This window comes from Nerophis ophidion, linkage group LG22 (assembly GCF_033978795.1).
Source record: "Nerophis ophidion isolate RoL-2023_Sa linkage group LG22, RoL_Noph_v1.0, whole genome shotgun sequence".
NCBI lineage: Eukaryota > Metazoa > Chordata > Actinopteri > Syngnathiformes > Syngnathidae > Nerophis > Nerophis ophidion.
The window spans coordinates 30,466,738-30,484,775 of NC_084632.1; the positions used below are offsets into that span (position 1 = coordinate 30,466,738).

Genomic DNA, 18,038 nt, shown 5'->3' on the forward strand with positions numbered 1-18,038 from the left:
TAATTACTGTAGTGCGGTGCAATAGAACACACCCTCCCACGCAAATATATTCCCCTCATTGGATTTACGGTAAAAAAACAAAACAAAAAACGCATTTCAAGAATCTTTGGTTTTTTGTTATGGTTTTGTATTTAATGTCAGTGGATGACTCTAGTAGAAATATTTCAATTATTCTGTTATTTTTATTTGAGTATGTAAACTAATGTATGTCATGCAGCAAGTTTTGATGTACATATAATTCACGTTACAATTATTTTTTTATTTTTTTATTAAATTTTTATTGACATCCAGCATCAGACATTCCTATCCATTACATCATATTTACATACATCACATATCATATACCGTATTTCAGGGGTCGGGAATCTTTTTGGCTGAGAGAGCCATCCATCTTCTTCCGCTTATCCGAGGTCGGGTCGCGGGGGCAACAACCTAAGCAGGGAAACACAGACTTCCCTTTCCCCAGATACTTCGTCTAGCTCTTCCCGGGGGATCCCGAGGCGTTCCCAGGCCAGCCGGGAGACATAGTCTTCCCAACGTGTCCTGGGTCTTCCCCGTGGCCTCCTACCGGTTGGACGTGCCCTAAACACCTCCCTAGGGAGGCGTTCGGGTGGCATCCTGACCAGATGCCCGAACCACCTCATCTGGCTCCTCTCGATGTGAAGGAGCAGCGGCTTTACTTTGAGTTCCTCCCGGATGGCAGAGCTTCTCACCCTATCTCTAAGGGAGAGCCCCGTCATACGGCGGAGGAAACTCATTTCGGCCGCTTGTACCCGTGATCTTATCCTTTCGGTCATGACCCAAAGCTCATGACCATAGGTGAGGATGGGAACGTAGATCGACCGGTAAATTGAGAGCTTTGCCTTCCGGCTCAGCTCCTTCTTCACCACAACGGATCGGGACAACGTCCGCATTACTGAAGACGCCGCACCGATCCGCCTGTCGATCTCACGATCCACTCTTCCCTCACTCGTGAACAAGACTCCTAGGTACTTGAACTCCTCCACTTGGGGCAGTGTCTCCTCCCCAACCCGGAGATAGCACTCCACCCTTTTCCGGGCGAGAACCATGGACTCGGACTTGGAGGTGCTGATTCTCATTCCGGTCGCTTCACACTCGGCTGCAAACCGATCCAGTAAGAGAGAGCCATACAAGCCAAATATTTTAAAAAGTACTTCCGTGAGAGCCATATGTTATTTTTTTAAGACTGAACACAACTAAATGCGTGCATTTTTAAGTTAAACCTAAATTTTTAGAGTATAATAAAACAAGTCTCTTATTCTTTTTAATAACACTGTTATTCTGAAGCGAACCAACAATAAATAAAATACTTCTTTCCATTAATGCGACTTCTTGAACAGGTGCGGTAGAAACCAGATGGATGGATTAAAATGCATGAGAATGTTTTATATTTTGAACTTCATTTTTGACACTGTGACTACCAGCAGAATTATTCATTACTTATTGTGTTAAACAATGTCAGCTAAGATTTATCTGAGAGCCAGGTGCAGTCATCAAAAGAGCCACATCTGGCTCTAGAGCCATAGGTTCCCTACCCCTGCCGTATTTCCTTGAATTGCCGCAGGGCATATAGTATGTGCCTGCCTTGAATTACTGCCCGGTCAAACTTGCTTCCCAAAATAATTAGCGCATGCTCAGTATTACCGCCTGGTCAAACTCGTGACGTCATGAGTGACACTTCCCCTATCATCATTATCATCATCAATATGGAGGAGGCTGATTTCAATACCGGTAATTTGAAATCGCATAAAGGGAAGAAGATTAGGAGCTATTCAGTAGGATTTAAGGTCCCAGCTTACATCACACTCAAATTTTTACTGCATACCTTTGCTAAGTGCCGGAGTGAGGAAACGTTTTAAAATAATTAGCGCATTCTTACTTTGACCGCATGCCTTTGGTAAGCGCAGGAGTGAGAAGAGGTTTTAAAATAATTAGCGCCCCGGCGGCTGGCGGCAATTCAAGGATATATGGAATATACACAGCTCCTTCCCTCAGGCCGTACGACTCTTGAACGCATCATAATCCGCCTCCGCTTGGGATGGTTTCCTGTTGGCTCCACTATGGACGGGACTCTCGCTACTGTGTTGGATCCACTTTGGACTGGACTCCCACGGTTGTGTTGGATCCACTATGGATTGAACTTTCACAGCATCATGTTAGGCCCGCTCGACATCCATTGCTTTCGTTCCCCTGGGAGGGGGGGGGGGGGGGGGGTGGTTGCCCACAGATGCGGTCCTCTCCAAGGTTTCTCATCGTCATCATTTTCACTATCACCGACGTCCCACTGGGGTGAGTTTTCCTTGCCCTTATGTGGGCTCTACTGAGGATGTCGTTGATTGATTGATTGATAATCCCCTCAATTCCCCCCTGTAATATAAAGACAATATAACATACATCCACAAACGTGAATGCATATGCAAAAGTGCAATATATTTATCTGCACAGTAATGTATTTATTTATATCTGCACCTTATTGCTCTTTTATCTTGCACTACCAAGAGCTAATGCAACGAAATTTCATTCTTATCTGTACTGTAAAGTTCAAATTTCAATGACAATAAAAAGGAAGTCTAAGTCAAAGTGTAAGTCTATTTGTTGTCTGCCCTAAATGTCAAAATATTTTTTTGTCTATATCCCAACCCCTCTGCTCCCCCCAAAAGAAACGGCAAGAAAACAAAATAATAATATTTACAGATAAAGCAATTAAATAAAGAAGAAAGAAAAAACTATAGGGCTTCACGGTGGCAGAGGGGGTTAGTCATCTGCCTCACAATACGAAGGTCCTGAGTAGTCATGGTTCAATCCCGGGCTCGGGATCTTTCTGTGTGGAGTTTGCATGTCCTCCCCGTGGATGCGTGGGTTCCCTCCGGGTACCCCAGCTTCCTCCCACTTCCAAAGACATGCACCTGGGATAGATTGATTGGCAACACTAAATTGGCCCTAGTGTGTGAATGTGAGTGTGAATGTTGTCTGTCTATCTGTGTTGGCCCTGTGATGAGGTGGCGACTTGTCCAGGGTGTACCCCGCCTTCCGCCCAATTGTAGCTGAGATAGGCACCAGCGCTCCCCGCGACCCCAAAGGGAATAAGCGGTAGGAAATGAATGGATGGATGGAAAAAAATATATAATAATAATAATTATAAGAAATTATCAGAAAAATGATTACTTCCTATATGTCTATATATATTTGTTTTTAAATTATTATTTAATATATGTATATTATTTTATTTTATTTCTTACGATTATTTTCAAGTAACGCATTTATCGTATTGTGTAATTAATGTTTATTTACAAAGTCCCTGGTCGGGGGTGGGGTGGAGGCGTGGTTGGGGGCGTGGTTGGGGCGGGGGAGGGGGGCTGGTTAAGAGGGGAGGAGTATAATTCACCAACTCGAGTATTTCATATATATATATATATATATATATATATATATATATATATATATATATATATACATACATATATATATATGAAATACTTGACTTTCAGGTGAATTCTAGCTATATATATTTATTTTATTACATATATAAATAAAATAAATAGTTGAATTTCCGATGGCACCTATCAAATACAGAGTAATAAAAACACAGTTGTTCTACTAACTACTGTGCTTGTTGGTTACTAAAAAAAACAACAACACTTACCTTTCACTATTTGAGTAACCTTTGTTCTGCCATTTACGTATTGGCGAGCGATCTCCGAATCCGGGAACATATATCACGGATTTGTTGTAGACATACGCAAATGAGAACGGGATGTTGCTTCCAGCTATTAGCATAGCCATCTTTGTCTCAGCATAAGTTACACCATCGGGTCTCCATTTTGCGAGGGTGCCCATATGATGGGTTGTGAACGATGTTGCGCTGCGGGCGCTTTGTGTTTCGCTGACCGTTCATGACTGAGTAAATCCGTTCGGCCGCCGTGTTCAATGGAGAAGTATGTTCTACAAAATTTATAGGCAACATACCCCTTCCCCTTCGAACTCTCCTGGATAAACTGAAATTCTTGTTTCAAATCGTTCTGAAACTTGCAAGCGTATTTCTTCATTTTGCTCGTTGACGGTGTAATATATTGGGTTGGAGTCAATAACCAGGCGAGGTGAAAAGTTATGTCTCTTTACTGTGGGCTTCAGAACAGACTCACTAATGCATGTTCCTTGACTGCACTTAAATGTAGAAAACATGTAGAATATATTTACATTCTATTCTATTCTATGTACAGTAGATGGCAGTATTGTCCTGTTTAAGAAGGTCCCAACATTGCTGAGTCAGGTTCTCATGGAGCTGCAGGGGGCGTGGCCTCCAGCTCCGCCTGAATTTCGGGAGATTTTCGGGAGAAAATTTGTCCCGAGAGGTTTTCGAGAGAGGCGCTGAATTTCGGGAGCCTCCCGGAAAATCCGGGAGGGTTGGCAAGTATGCTCCGTGTGGCCCCAATCTAAAATTAGTTTGACACCCCTGGTCTAGCGTGTCCTGCCGTTGTGGTGCTTTTAGCAAGGAAGGCAACAAACTAGGGCTTCACGGTGGGAGAGGGGTTAGTGCGTCTGCCTCACAATACGAAGGTCCTGAGTAGTCTGGGGTTCAATTTTGTATGTCTTCCCCGTGAATGCGTGAGTTCCCTCCGGGTACTCCGGCTCCCTCCCACTTACAAAGACATGCACCTGGGAAAAGGTTGATTGGCAACACTAAAAAAAAAATTGGCCCTAGTGTGTGAATGTGAGTGTGAATGTTGTCTGTCTATCTGTGTTGGCCCTGCGATGGGGTGGCGACTTGTCCAGGGTGTACCCCGCCTTCCGCCCGATTGCAGCTTAGATAGGCACCAGCGACCCCCGCTACCCCAAAGAGAATACCGTATTTCATTGAATTGCTGCAGGGCATATAGTATGCGCCTGCCTTGATATACTGACGGGTCAAACACGCTTCGCAAAATAATTAGCGCATGCTTAGTATTACCGCCTGGTCAAACTCGTGACGTTACGAGTGACACTTCCCCTGTCATCATTTTTAAAATGGAGGAGGCTGATTTCAATACCGGTAATTTGAAATCGCATAAAAGGAAAAAGATTAAGAGCTATTCAGTAGGATTTAAGGTACAAGCTTACATCACAATCAAATTTTTACTGCATGCCTTTGGTAAGTGCCGGAGTGAGAAGAGGTTTTAAAATAATTTGTGCATGCTTACTTTTATTGCATGCCTTTGGTAAGCGCAGGAGTGAGAAGAGGTTTTAAATTAATTAGCGCCCCTTGCGACAATTCAAGGAAATACGGTAACCGGTACGCAAATAATGGATGGATGGGCAACAAACTAATATTCTCTAGCCAACTTAATTGTAACCTGTGTTCAACCCACAACCTTTGAGATTAATAAGAGACAAAATAATATGGTTTCATTATGACAAAAACACTTGAGATGTGTTTGATTGGGTTTCAGAAGGTTTAAGCACCGCCCACTGGAGTAAACCCCGTACTTTGAATCAAACCTCCGCAGACTTCCGTCTCCTTTTTGTTTGGCGGAAATATCGCGAGATCTGATGACCTGCTTCCTCAAAATGTAAACATTGCAGTTTTGCTAGTCGAAGTTCAGTGTTATGTTCCACTGCACGGCAGAGGAGACGTAGAAAGGGTGACATTATTTTGGTCGTCGGAATGTGACATTACCTCGAAGTGATTTCGACTGAAAGCCCACCGTTACATAATTTTAAGGTAATATCATTTTCAATGTAATTTTGACACCATTAAACAGTCGGTTGCCTGCAGTTGACTGTACATGCATGTATATATATGTATATGTATATATATACAGTCGTAGCGGAATTTCGCTGTAGTGCTGGAATGGGTAACACCCCTCCTGGGTCCAAATGGAGAACCAAGGGAGCGACGAGGTGGAAAAAATGAAGACAAAGTTCTTGTCTGTGTGGCACAATGTGAAATACAGTAAGTAAGCTTGAACACACACACACACACACACACACACACACACACACACACACACACACACACACACACACACACACACACACACACGCTGTATTATTCAGGGGTGCCCAAACTTTTGTACAGATAAAAATTAAACGCCTACTGAAACCCACTACTACCGACCACGAAGTCTGATAGTTTATATATCAATGATGAAATCTTAACATTGCAACACATGCTAGTACGGCCTTTTTAGTTTACTGAATTGCAATTTAAAATTTCGCGCTAAGTATCCTGTTGAAAACGTCTGTATGATGACGCGTATGAGGACGCGTGACGTCACGGATTGTAGCGGACATTTTGTTCCAGCCCGATCCCAGCTATTAGTCGTCTGCTTTAACCGCATAATTACACAGTATTCTGGACATCTGTGTTGCTGAATCTTTTGCAATTTGTTCAATTAATAATGGAGACGTCAAAGAAGAAAAATGTAGGTGGGAAGCGGTGCATTGCAGCTGCCTCTAGCAACCCAAACACAGCCGGTGTTTCTTTGTTTACATTCCCGAAGGTGAAGCTTTACTATGGAACAGAGCGGTCAAGCGAACATGGTTTCCGACCACATGTCAACCGGCAGGTTTCGGTGAGAAAATTGTGGTAATAAGTCGGCTCTTACCGTAGACATGAGCGGAGCTTGCATCGTTCATCGTGCACCTGTCAAAGAGGCAGCTGCGGACTCTCTTGCCTCCTCCGACCGGCCGCCCCCGAACGTGGAATGTTTCCACCGTGGAGGAGGGGGGAAAAAAGCTCAGCCCGGCCCGACAGTCTGCCTTCGCTTCGCCTCGTCGAGAAACGTGGCTTTCCTCAGAGACGCTGGCGGTCACCACAACCGTGGCCACACACCTCCGACTTTCAGGTACGACAGTATAATCTCACTACAACACTAGTAACACAATAAGCAGAGAAGGGATTTTCCAGAATTATCCTAGTAAATGTGTCTAATAACATCTGAATCGATCCCACTGCTTTTTTTTTTAGTACTTCACTCTCACTATCCTCATCCACGAATCTTACATCCTCGCTCAAATGAATGGGGAAATCGTCGCCTTCTCGGTCCGAATCGCTCTCGCTGCTGGTGGCCATGATTGTAAAAAATGTGAGGATGAGAGGAGCTCTACAACCCATGACGTCACACGCACATTGTCTGCTACTTCTGGTACAGGCAAGGCTTTTTTATTAGCGACCAAAAGTTGCAAAGTTTATCGTCGATGTTCTCTACTAAATCCTTTCAGCAAAAATATGGCAATATCGCGAAATGATCAAGTATGACACATACTGTAGAATGGACCTGCTATCCCCAATTGAATAAGAACATGTCATTTCAGTAGGCCTTTAAATGTTGATACGTTTTTGCATTTAAGATGCTTAAAATAATGTAAACGTGTAGCTCAATATATCCTATCCTAGCTTTGTGTTATAGTTGACAAATAATGTGACTCTAATAAACATGTGACTCATTAATCATAGCACTAATCAGATAAAGAATTCATTTAATTTGTATGAGGTGCCAAGGGCTAATAAAAAAAAGCTGTGTGAAATATGTACTGTAAAATTGTGCTACTAACACTGAATGTACATACTACTGTACATACAGCTTCAGTAATTAAATGTATAAAGTTGTTTTCCATAGCTATAGCAGTGGTTCTAAATTTAGCTTTACCAAGAACCACATCAAAAAACACTTGGCTCTCAAAGTACCACCATAATGACTCACATTAAAATACAGTAGCGTAGTATCATCAATCAATCAAAGTTTATTTAGACAAATGGTAAATGGGTTATACAAACCCCGTTTCCATATGAGTTGGGAAATTGTGTTAGATGTAAATATAAACGGAATACAATGATTTGCAAATCATTTTCAACCCATATTCAATTGAATGCACTACAAAGACAACATATTTGATGTTCAAACTTATATACTTTATTTTTTTTTGCAAATAATAATTAACTTAAAATTTCATGGCTGCAACACGTGCCAAAGTAGTTGGGAAAGGGCATGTTCACCACTATGTTACATCACCTTTTCTTTTAACAACACTCAAACGTTTGGGAACCAAGGAAACAAATATTTGAAACTTAGAAAGTGGAATTCTTTGTCATTCTTGTTTTATGTAGAGCTTCAGTCCTTTAATAGTCCGGGGTTTCCGCTGTCGTATTTTACGTTTCATAATGCGCCACACATTTTCGATGGGAGACAGATTTGGACTGCAGGCGGGCCAGGAAAGTACCCGCAGTCTTTTTTTTACTAAGCCACACTGTTGTTAGACGTGCTGAATGTGGCTTGGCATTGTCTTGCTGAAATAAGCAGGGGCGTCCATGAAGAAGACGGCGCTTGGATGGCAGCATATGTTGTTCCAAAACCTGTATGTACCTTTCAGCATTAATGGTGCCTTCACAGATGTGTAAGTTTCCTATGCCTTCAGCACTAATGCACCACCATACCATCACAGATGCTGGCTTTTGAACTTTGCATCGATAACAGTCCGGATGGTTCGCTTCCCCTGTCGAATATTTCCAAAAACAATTTGAAATGTGGACTCGTCAGACCACAGAACATTTTTCCACTTTGCATCAGTCCATCTTAGATGATCTCGGGCCCAGAGAAGCCGGCGGCGTTTCTGGATGTTGTTGATAAATGGCTTTCGCTTTGCATAGTAGAGCTTTAATTTGCACTTACATATGTAGCGACGAACTGTAATTGGTGACAGTGGTTTTCTGAAGTGTTCCTGAGCCCATGTGGTGATATCCTTTAGAGATTGATGTCGGTTTTTAATACAGTGCCGTCTGAGGGATCGAAGGTCACGGTCATTCAATTTTGGTTTCCGGCCATGCCGCTTACGTGGGGTGATTTCTCCAGATTCTCTGAACCTTTTGATGATATTATGGACCGTAGATGTTGAAATCCCAAAATTTCTTGCAATTTCACTTTGAGAAACTTTGTTCCTAAACTGTTTGACTATTTGATCACGCAGTTGTGGACAAAGGGGTGTACCTCGCCCCATCCTTTCTTGTGAAAGACTGAGCATTTTTTGGGAAACGGTTTTTATAGCCATTCATGGCACCCACCTGTTCCCAATTAGCCTGCACACCTGTGGGATGTTCCAAATTAATGTTTGATGAGCATTCCTCAACTTTATCAGTATTTATTGCCACCTTTCCCCAACTTCTTTGTCACATGTTGCTGGCATCAAATTATAAAGTTAATGATTATTTGCAAAAAAACAATGTTTGAGTTTGAACATGAAATATGTTGTCTTTGTAGCAAATTCAATTGAATATGGGTTGAAAATTATTTGTAAATCATTGTATTCCGTTTATATTTACATCTAAGACAATTTCCAAATTCATATGGAAAACGGGGTTTGTACTTGTATAGAGCTTTTCTACCTTCAAGGTACTCAAAGCGCTTTGACACTATTTCCACATTCACTCATTCACACACTGATGGCGGGAGCTGCCATGCAAGGCCCTAAACACGCCCCATCAGGAGCAAGGGTGAAGTGTCTTGCTCAAGGACACAACGGATGTGACAAGGTTGGTAGAAGGTGGGGATCGAACCAGGAATCCTCAGGTTGCTGGCACGGCCACTCCCAACCACGCCGTCCCCTTAATCACAAGTGTCTCAAAGGGCTGCAGAAGCCACAACGACATCCTCGGCTCAGATCCCACATCAGGGCAAGAAAAAACTCAACCCAATGGATTACAATGGGAAACCTTGGAGGGGACCGCAAATGTGGGTCACCCTCCCCTCCCCCCTAGCAGGGGATCATCTTGAGTGGATACAGGTCAGAGATGTCCCCAACTTATGCACAGATGTGTGGTCCACCCCGGGTCTCGACTTTGAACAGCTAGCGACTCATCTGTGGTCACCTAATAATTTCTTCACGCAGGAGAGGGGGGCAGAGCAGAAAAGAAATGGCAGATCAACTGGTCTTAAACGGGGGTTTATTTAAAGGCTAGCATATACAAATTAGTTTTAAGATAGTACTTAAATGCTTCTACCGAGGTAGCATCTCTAACCGTTAGCGGGAGGGCATTCCAGAGTACTGGATTCTGAATTGAAAACGCTCTTATTTTGGGCTCTGGGAATCACTAATAAGCCAGAGTTCTTAGAATGCAGATTTCTTGCCAAGAAATATGGAACAATACAATAAGCAAAATAGAATGGAGCCAGACCATTTAGTATTTTATACGTAAGTTGTACAACCTTAAAGTCACATCTTAAGTGCACAGGAAGCCAGTGCAGGTGAGCCAGTATAGGCGTAATATGATCAAACTTTCTTGTTTTTGTAGTAAGTACTGAAATGAGATTTTCTTATTTAAACGGGGATAGCAGGTCCATTCTATGTGTCATACTTGATCATTTTGCGATATTGCCATATTTTTGTTGAAAGGATTTAGTAGAGAACATCCATGATAAAGTTTGGAACTTTCGTTGCTAAGAGAAAAGCCCTGCCTCTACTGGAAGTCGCAGACGATGACGTCACATGTTGATGGTTCCTCACATATTCACATTGATTTTAATGGGAGCCTCCAACAAAAACAGCTATTCGGACCGAGAAAATGACAATTTCCACATTAATTTAAGCGAGGATGAAAGACTCATGTTTGAGGGTATTGATAGCGGCGGACTAGGAAAAAAAAAACAACAAAAAAAACGCGATTGCATTGGGACGGATTCCGATGTTTTCAGACACATTTACTAGGATAATTCTGGGAAATCCCTTATCTTTCTATTGTGTTGCTAGTGTTTTAGTGAGTTTAACAGTACCCGATAGTCGGAGGGGTGTGTACACGGGTGTCTTGACGCAGCTAGTGTCTCAGGGAAGTCGACGGCAGCTGTATGAGCGGCAGAAGCTCATCTGATATCCAGTAAGAAGCGACTTTTTACCACAATTTTCTCACCGAATCCTGCTGGTTGACATTCGGTTGGGATCCATGTTCGCTGTGATCCATAGTAAAGTTTCACCTCCGTGAATTTCAAACAAGGAATCACAGTGTGTTTTCTGTGCCTAAAGGCTAAAGCTTCCCAAGTCCATTTTTCTACTTTGACTTCTCCAATATTAATTGAACAAATTGCAAAGGATTCAGCAACACAGATGTCCAAAATACCGTGGAATTATGCCGTTAAAGCAGACGACTTTTAGCTGTGTGTGTACGCAGCGCTCATATTTCCTAACAGCCAATGACGTCAAGCGTACACGTCATCATTACACAACGTTTTCAAGAAAAAAATTCCAGGGAAATTTAAAATTGCAATTTAGTAAACTAAAAAGGCCGTATTGGCATGTGTTGCAACGTTAATATTTCATCAATGATATATAAACTATCAGACCGCGTGGTCGGTAGTAGTGGGTTTCAGTAGGCCTCTAAGTTTTCATTATGAACAAGGTAGAAGTTTTATTTAACTAGTATATTAAATTTTTTGGCCACTGTAACATTACACACAGTTTGAACCGTAACACAGTGTTAGAATATAAGAAAAGTGTACTTAAATATTGAATCAAATAAATTGTTTGCACAATTGTAAGTTAAAGTACCACTAGATGGAGCCCGCGTACCACTAGTGGTACACATACCACAGTTTAAGAGTCAGTTCTCTATAGAGTCACTACACATAGTCACTACACATAGAGTGAATTATTTATAAAATCTTTATCGATATTTTGTGTTTAATTTTTTAATATTTTTTTGTGATTGTACCTAGTTTTACCTTATAATACAAACTCAAAACTCAGTATGTCATAACATGTTTAAAAAGTTAGATAGTTCGATATTGTAAACTGCTGTTTTGTGCTCTAATCAGAAACGGATCCTCCTCAGTCTTGATCTAAAATGTTATTTTTAATTGAATTCATTCAATATTGATGCATTAGTGTCAGTACAAAACTATTATTATTATTGCTTTATGATCATTTTTGATAGTGCTGTTATAGTACACCATACTGTGCTTGAGTCACTGCGAAATGGCTCACACTGACTTGTGTGTGATGTTTTCCTCACTCACTGACAAGCATCTGTTGTGTTACTGTCTGTTTTTAAAACGTCGAATGGTTTTACAGTGCAGTTTATAGAACCGCAAACAGAAACAAGGAACTGTTTTGTAGTCAGGTCTATTTCAAGTCTGAGCCACTGTACAGGATGATGGCTGTTGTACTGTAGGTGTGGCTTTTCAGCTTGATATATACATTTATTGGGGTATCCAATCCAATTTTTGATACTGAATATTGGTCCAATCTGTAACAAAATGAGTGTTTACTTTTATCCAAAAGCTCCGATACAAGAAGCTACGATAGAAGCAGTTATGTTGCATGTTTACTTGTCCTAAGCTGGACAGCCAGTTAACATATAATGTCCACCAATAAGCACACAAAGTTGGTATTTTCTTGTATTTTAATAGTCATTTACAAAAGGTAAACATGTTAGGTTATAGCCTACCTAAGAGATAGCATCTACACAACAGTTAAGCACACAATAGCGCACAAGCTAGAGATATGTAATAAGTGTCCCTAAGCTGAACAATATTGCAGTCATAAACACAGCATTTTCAAATAATTATAGTTGCGTATTACTTACAGATACAAAGTCTCCAAACAGAAGCATATTAGAAAGTATCCAGTAAGACACAAGTCCGCATCATTCAATTTACTGCGTCATGATTTCAACCTACTAAATTATTGTGACCGCTAGAGGTTGCTAAAATAACAATACCACTCCACTTAAATTTAAAAGTCAAATCTAAAGACGGCATAAGTCCATTATAGACGGTTAGTTATGAATAGGTTAGTGTTTTCCATATCTGCCATTATTCTCTTGAGTAATTTGACTAGATCAAACCTTTTTGAACATTCCACTCTACAAAACAATACCAGTATATATTATCAGATCAATATTGATATTGGCCAACACTCTATGCTTCAATATCGGTACTGTAGAAAGTGAAACTGTTGTAACAGGGCACTTCTATATATTTAGATCCATTCAACTTGTTGTCTTTAACTGTAAACCAAACAATTAAAACATATTTTAATTTTTTTAGGTTGGGCTCTGAAGTCAAAGACCTCATTCAGCAGAAATTCTCCTGTGTTTCTTCTGGGAAAATGTTACCACTTTAAGGCGGAAGGTATGCAGTGCATTTTAGCAACTTCTCCATTATTTTACTATTCTCATTTTTTCTTTTGTTAGTTTGATTCAAGTTTTTATTTTTATTTCACCAACTTCTATGGGATCTTTTTCATATCTAAGATTAGCACCCCAAGACAAAAACTATTTGGCTTTCCGAATGAATCGGTTACATTTTCCCCAGACGATGACGACGTGTCAGAAGACTGTTTGGAAGCATCCAATGAAGACTTTGTCATGGGAAATGTTGAGGATTTCCGAAAGGATTTTGGATCTCGTGTGTGGCTAACATATCGGGAAGAGTTTCCCCCTCTGTCTGGCTCTGCACTGACGTCTGACTGTGGTTGGGGCTGCATGCTGCGGGCTGGACAGATGCTGCTGGCCCAAGCGCTAATTCTGCACTTTTTGGGCAGAGGTGAGTGTTTTTATCGCACATTCCTCATGTGAATCTATGACCTGACCGAGCACTGCAAGGACTTGTAGTATGCAAAGCTGAAAGGGAAACTGCCCTTTTTATCCTGGTGTCAGGAAGTTTTGCACGTTTTTGTTTTAAATATGTTGTGTTTTTCTTTTGCACTTAAATAAAACTGAACAATTTATTTCCCATACATTTGTTTTAGTACAAACATGTATCAAATTAAATCCAACTTTGATTGAAATTGATTGATTGGACACCCCTGCTATAGAGATTTAAGGATTTAAGGGTCCTTCCACTAAGTTGGTGCCAAGATGTAAAAGGTATAAATAATTTTGGGAGCCTGCGCTCAGTATTTGGCTTTTCAACTATTATTTTGTCATTATTATTATAAAATATATACATAAATCTTATATTATTTTTATTTGATTTTATTTAAATACCTAGTTTAGTATTTGAACTTTTTGGGAACCTCCAATGGGAAAGAGTCACGGCCAAAGTGTCAATGTGGTAAATATTATTGGAATGATATATTCAAACCTTTATGATTGTTTTATTCTTTGAAGGTTAAATATTAATGTTTGCAGTTGCTGAGCCTTGATTTTAGTGGGGTTATTACACAGTGATAGCCATAAATGCAGCAATTGTAATCAGGATTGGCATAAAAATGCATTTCTGTGTTTCAGTTTGCTTCATTGGTTTTCTCATTTTTGGCTAAGAATTTGAATTTCCGTGCATCCCTGGATTTAATCAATTAATCGTTTCAGCCGGAAAATAAAGTCCTTAAAATCCCAATAAAATTACCTGCAAAATAAATTTTTATTAAGCACAGTGTCCCAGCGTTTTGACAGCGGTTAAAATTTCAGCACAGTAAATAAAGTATTTTTTTTACCTTTGCATTAACGGTACACATGAGAGAGAGAAAGGGAGACTTCACTGTAGATACAGGTCTGTTGTTAACTACGAATATTTTTTTGGTATTGATAACACTAAAGGTGGTCAGTCCTGGACTGTCCCATTTATTGCATATTGGGTTGTCTTGTTGCACTGGTTGAAATTGTAATTACATAACTGAAGACACTAAATGCTAACACTTGAACATGAAAGTGTGTCAAAGCTGCGATTAAGATTAAGAGGCAGTAAGTCCACGATGTACTCAACCTCTTGTACATAAATCAGCTATTGAAAAGGTATTTTAAGGTATTTTCACCCAGAAACAGAAAGTTTCCCACTAAGATCTCCTGCTTACCTCTGGCCTTCTGACGCGTACTCGGTTTTATGCGTCCCCATAATCGGATGGCATGCCATTTTAATGTGATCATTTCGAAAACAATATTTAAAACATGCCTTTCTGTCTATTGTAAAGTATGCCATTAATGAAATATTTCTCAATAAAATGAGTAATTGCCGGTTAAGGATATTTATTGATCAATTTCATTTGGACTCTTTTTGAATCAAGGTCGTATTGTTAATGCTTTCGATTTGACTTAGTCCTTGTTTTTTATAGCCAGAGACACTTCCCTTCCCTTCGTTTTTAGCTCCCTCCCTGTTTGAAAGGAGAAGGTGCAATTAAAGGGGAATACTGTGTCGTTAATATTTGTAATTTGATAAAATTACACATTTTTGGTTCTCTGAAGTGCTCAAGATCCTGTCTCTTTAAAGCTTGTGGAGGGTGGGCGGCTTGAAAGATCAGACCCAGAAAGCGCTCTCAAAGACCTGGTGAAATTATTACCTAACATTACGGTGGGAGAGGGGTTAGTGCGTCTGCCTCACAATACGAAGTTCCTGCAGTCCTGGATTCAAATCCAGGCTCGGGATCTTTCTGTGTGGAGTTTGCATGTTCTCCCCGTGAATGCGTGGGTTCCCTCCGGGTACTCCGGCTTCCTCCCACTTCCAAAGACATGCACCTGGGGATAGGTTAATTGGCAACACTAAATTGGCCCTAGTGTGTGAATGTGAGTGTGAATGTTGTCTGTCTATCTGTGTTGGCCCTGCGATGAGGTGGCGACTTGTCCAGGGTGTACCCTGCCTTCCGCCCGATTGTAGCTGAGATAGGCGCCAGCGCCCCCCGCGACCCCGAAAGGGAATAAGCGGTAGAAAATGGATGGATGGATGGATTACTTCCCATAATTCAGGGGTGTTAAACTCAAGGCCTGGGGGCCAGATCTGGCCCTCCACATCATTTGATATGGTCCCCTGAAGCCAGGAATTAATAAACATCAATAAAGTATTTTATTTTTCAATCCCCATTTTGACAAAAATACATGTGATGAGTGCAGTTGCATATATTTTAGACTTTGATATTATCCAATATTGCAACAAATATTATATTTTCATACATTCCAAACATTTTTGTTTGTTTGAAATAATTATTCAATTATCTGCCTATGATTTTAAAGAAAATTATCCTTCCAATTGTACACTGTAGAAAATGGATAAATAGATTTTACAATAAAAACATAATTGCAGCTCAATCGCCAGAATTTCACCGTAAAACAGTGGTACGGATTTACGATGTTCAGTAATATGATGTAAGAAAAAATACATTTTACTGTAAAATTTTGGCAATTCAACTGCTAGTTTTTACCACAAAATCTACACATTTTTTGTGTAGGTAAAATAAATAAATAAATAAATATATATATATATATATATATATATATATATATATATATATATATATACATATATATATATATATATATATATATATATATATATATATATATATATATATATATATATATATATATATATATATATATATATATATATATATATATATATATAATATATAATCAAATGCACAGGCCATTGTGTCATAATTTAATGAGATGAATGCTTATTTTTGTTTATTATTATAATATTTTTATATTTATATTAATTATTCGCTGTTACAAGTGGCTCGAAGAATGCACCCATAACTGGCCCTCAATGAGAGCAATTTTTGACACCCCTGTAATAACTAATACCTATATAGTAAACGTGAAGCAAAGAACACCCTGAGTTTTATTTATGGATGTATGTATTTTCCTTTCAGGCTATGTGATTTTCTATTTTAAAAAATCCATAACTCCCTACAAACATACTAATGTAACTATTAATATTGACAGTATGACACAGTAGTCACACTTTTTCTTTTTTCGAAAAGTCGGACAGAGATTTTTTACATACAGTATGATATAACTTATTTGATTATATCTTTCCAGAATGGACCTGGTCAGAAGCACTGCAGCTTCAGCCTTTAGACACCGAGACGTGGACCACTACTGCTGCAAAGCGCATGGTAGCATCCCTCGAAGCCTCCCTACATGGCACCCAGAGCAAGCCATCCTCTAATCCTGGCTTACCGGCCGTACCTCAGGCTCAGGCTGCACGGTCTGCAGAGGAAGCAGATGCCCATTTAAAAGAAATGTATCACAGGACACTGGTTTCATGGTTTGGAGACAACCCATCTGCCCAACTGGGCCTGCACAGACTGGTGCACTTAGGCTTAACAATGGGGAAGCAGGCAGGAGACTGGTATGGTCCTGCTGTGGTAGCACACATTCTTAAGTAAGTCCTTAAAGTGAATTGGATATAATATGTAAATATAAATACGTATATGTGTGTCTGTATATACATATATAAATACATGTATGTATGTATATATATATATTGTTTGTTTGAAATAATTATTCAATTATATATATATATATATATATATATATATATATATATATATATATATATATATATATATATATATATATATATATATAAATATATATATATATATACATACGTATATTTGTATATATGTATGTGTATGGACAAGCGGTAGAAAATGTATGGATATATATACATATATATATATATATATATACAGTATACATATATATATCTGTTTGTATTTATATACATATATACGTATATGTGTATATACACACATACTGTACATGTGTATATTTAAATGGGTTGTACTTGTATAGCGCTTTTCTACCTTCAAGGTACTCAAAGCGCTTTGACACTACTTCCACATTTACCCATTCACACACACATTCACACACTGATGGAGGGAGCTGCCATGCAAGGCGCAAACCAGCACCCATCAGGAGCAAGGGTGAATTGTCTTGCTCAGGACACAACGGACGTGACGAGGTTGGTACTAGGTGGGATTTGAACCAGGGACCCTCGGGTTGCGCACGGCAACTCTCCCACTGCGCCACGCCGTCCCTATATGTATATATACATATATATATATGTATATATATATATATGTATATATACACATATACATATATACATATATATGTATATATGTATGTGTATATGTATATATATCCATCCATTTTCTACCGCTTATTCCCTTTTGGGTCGCGGGGGGCGCTGGTGCCTATCTCAGCTACAATCAGGCGGAAAACGGGGTATACCCGGGACAAGTCGTCACCTCATTGTATATATATAAATACATATATATGTGTGTGTATATATACATATATGTGTATATATATATATAATTTACATATA

The 18,038-nt window shown here is 39.7% G+C and overlaps 1 protein-coding gene across 1 annotated transcript in view; it reads left to right on the forward strand.

Moving 5' to 3' along the window:
* Positions 1-5,521: 5,521 nt before the first annotated feature.
* Positions 5,522-18,038, forward strand: part of atg4c (autophagy related 4C, cysteine peptidase) — a 30,803-nt gene continuing 18,286 nt past the window's right edge. The window contains exons 1-5 of the mRNA XM_061883688.1: positions 5,522-5,719; positions 5,820-5,950; positions 13,032-13,115; positions 13,299-13,529; positions 16,739-17,084. Of these exons, the coding sequence (XP_061739672.1) occupies positions 5,875-5,950; positions 13,032-13,115; positions 13,299-13,529; positions 16,739-17,084 (737 nt within the window). The 5' untranslated portion in view covers positions 5,522-5,719; positions 5,820-5,874. The remainder of the gene's footprint in view (positions 5,720-5,819; positions 5,951-13,031; positions 13,116-13,298; positions 13,530-16,738; positions 17,085-18,038) is intronic.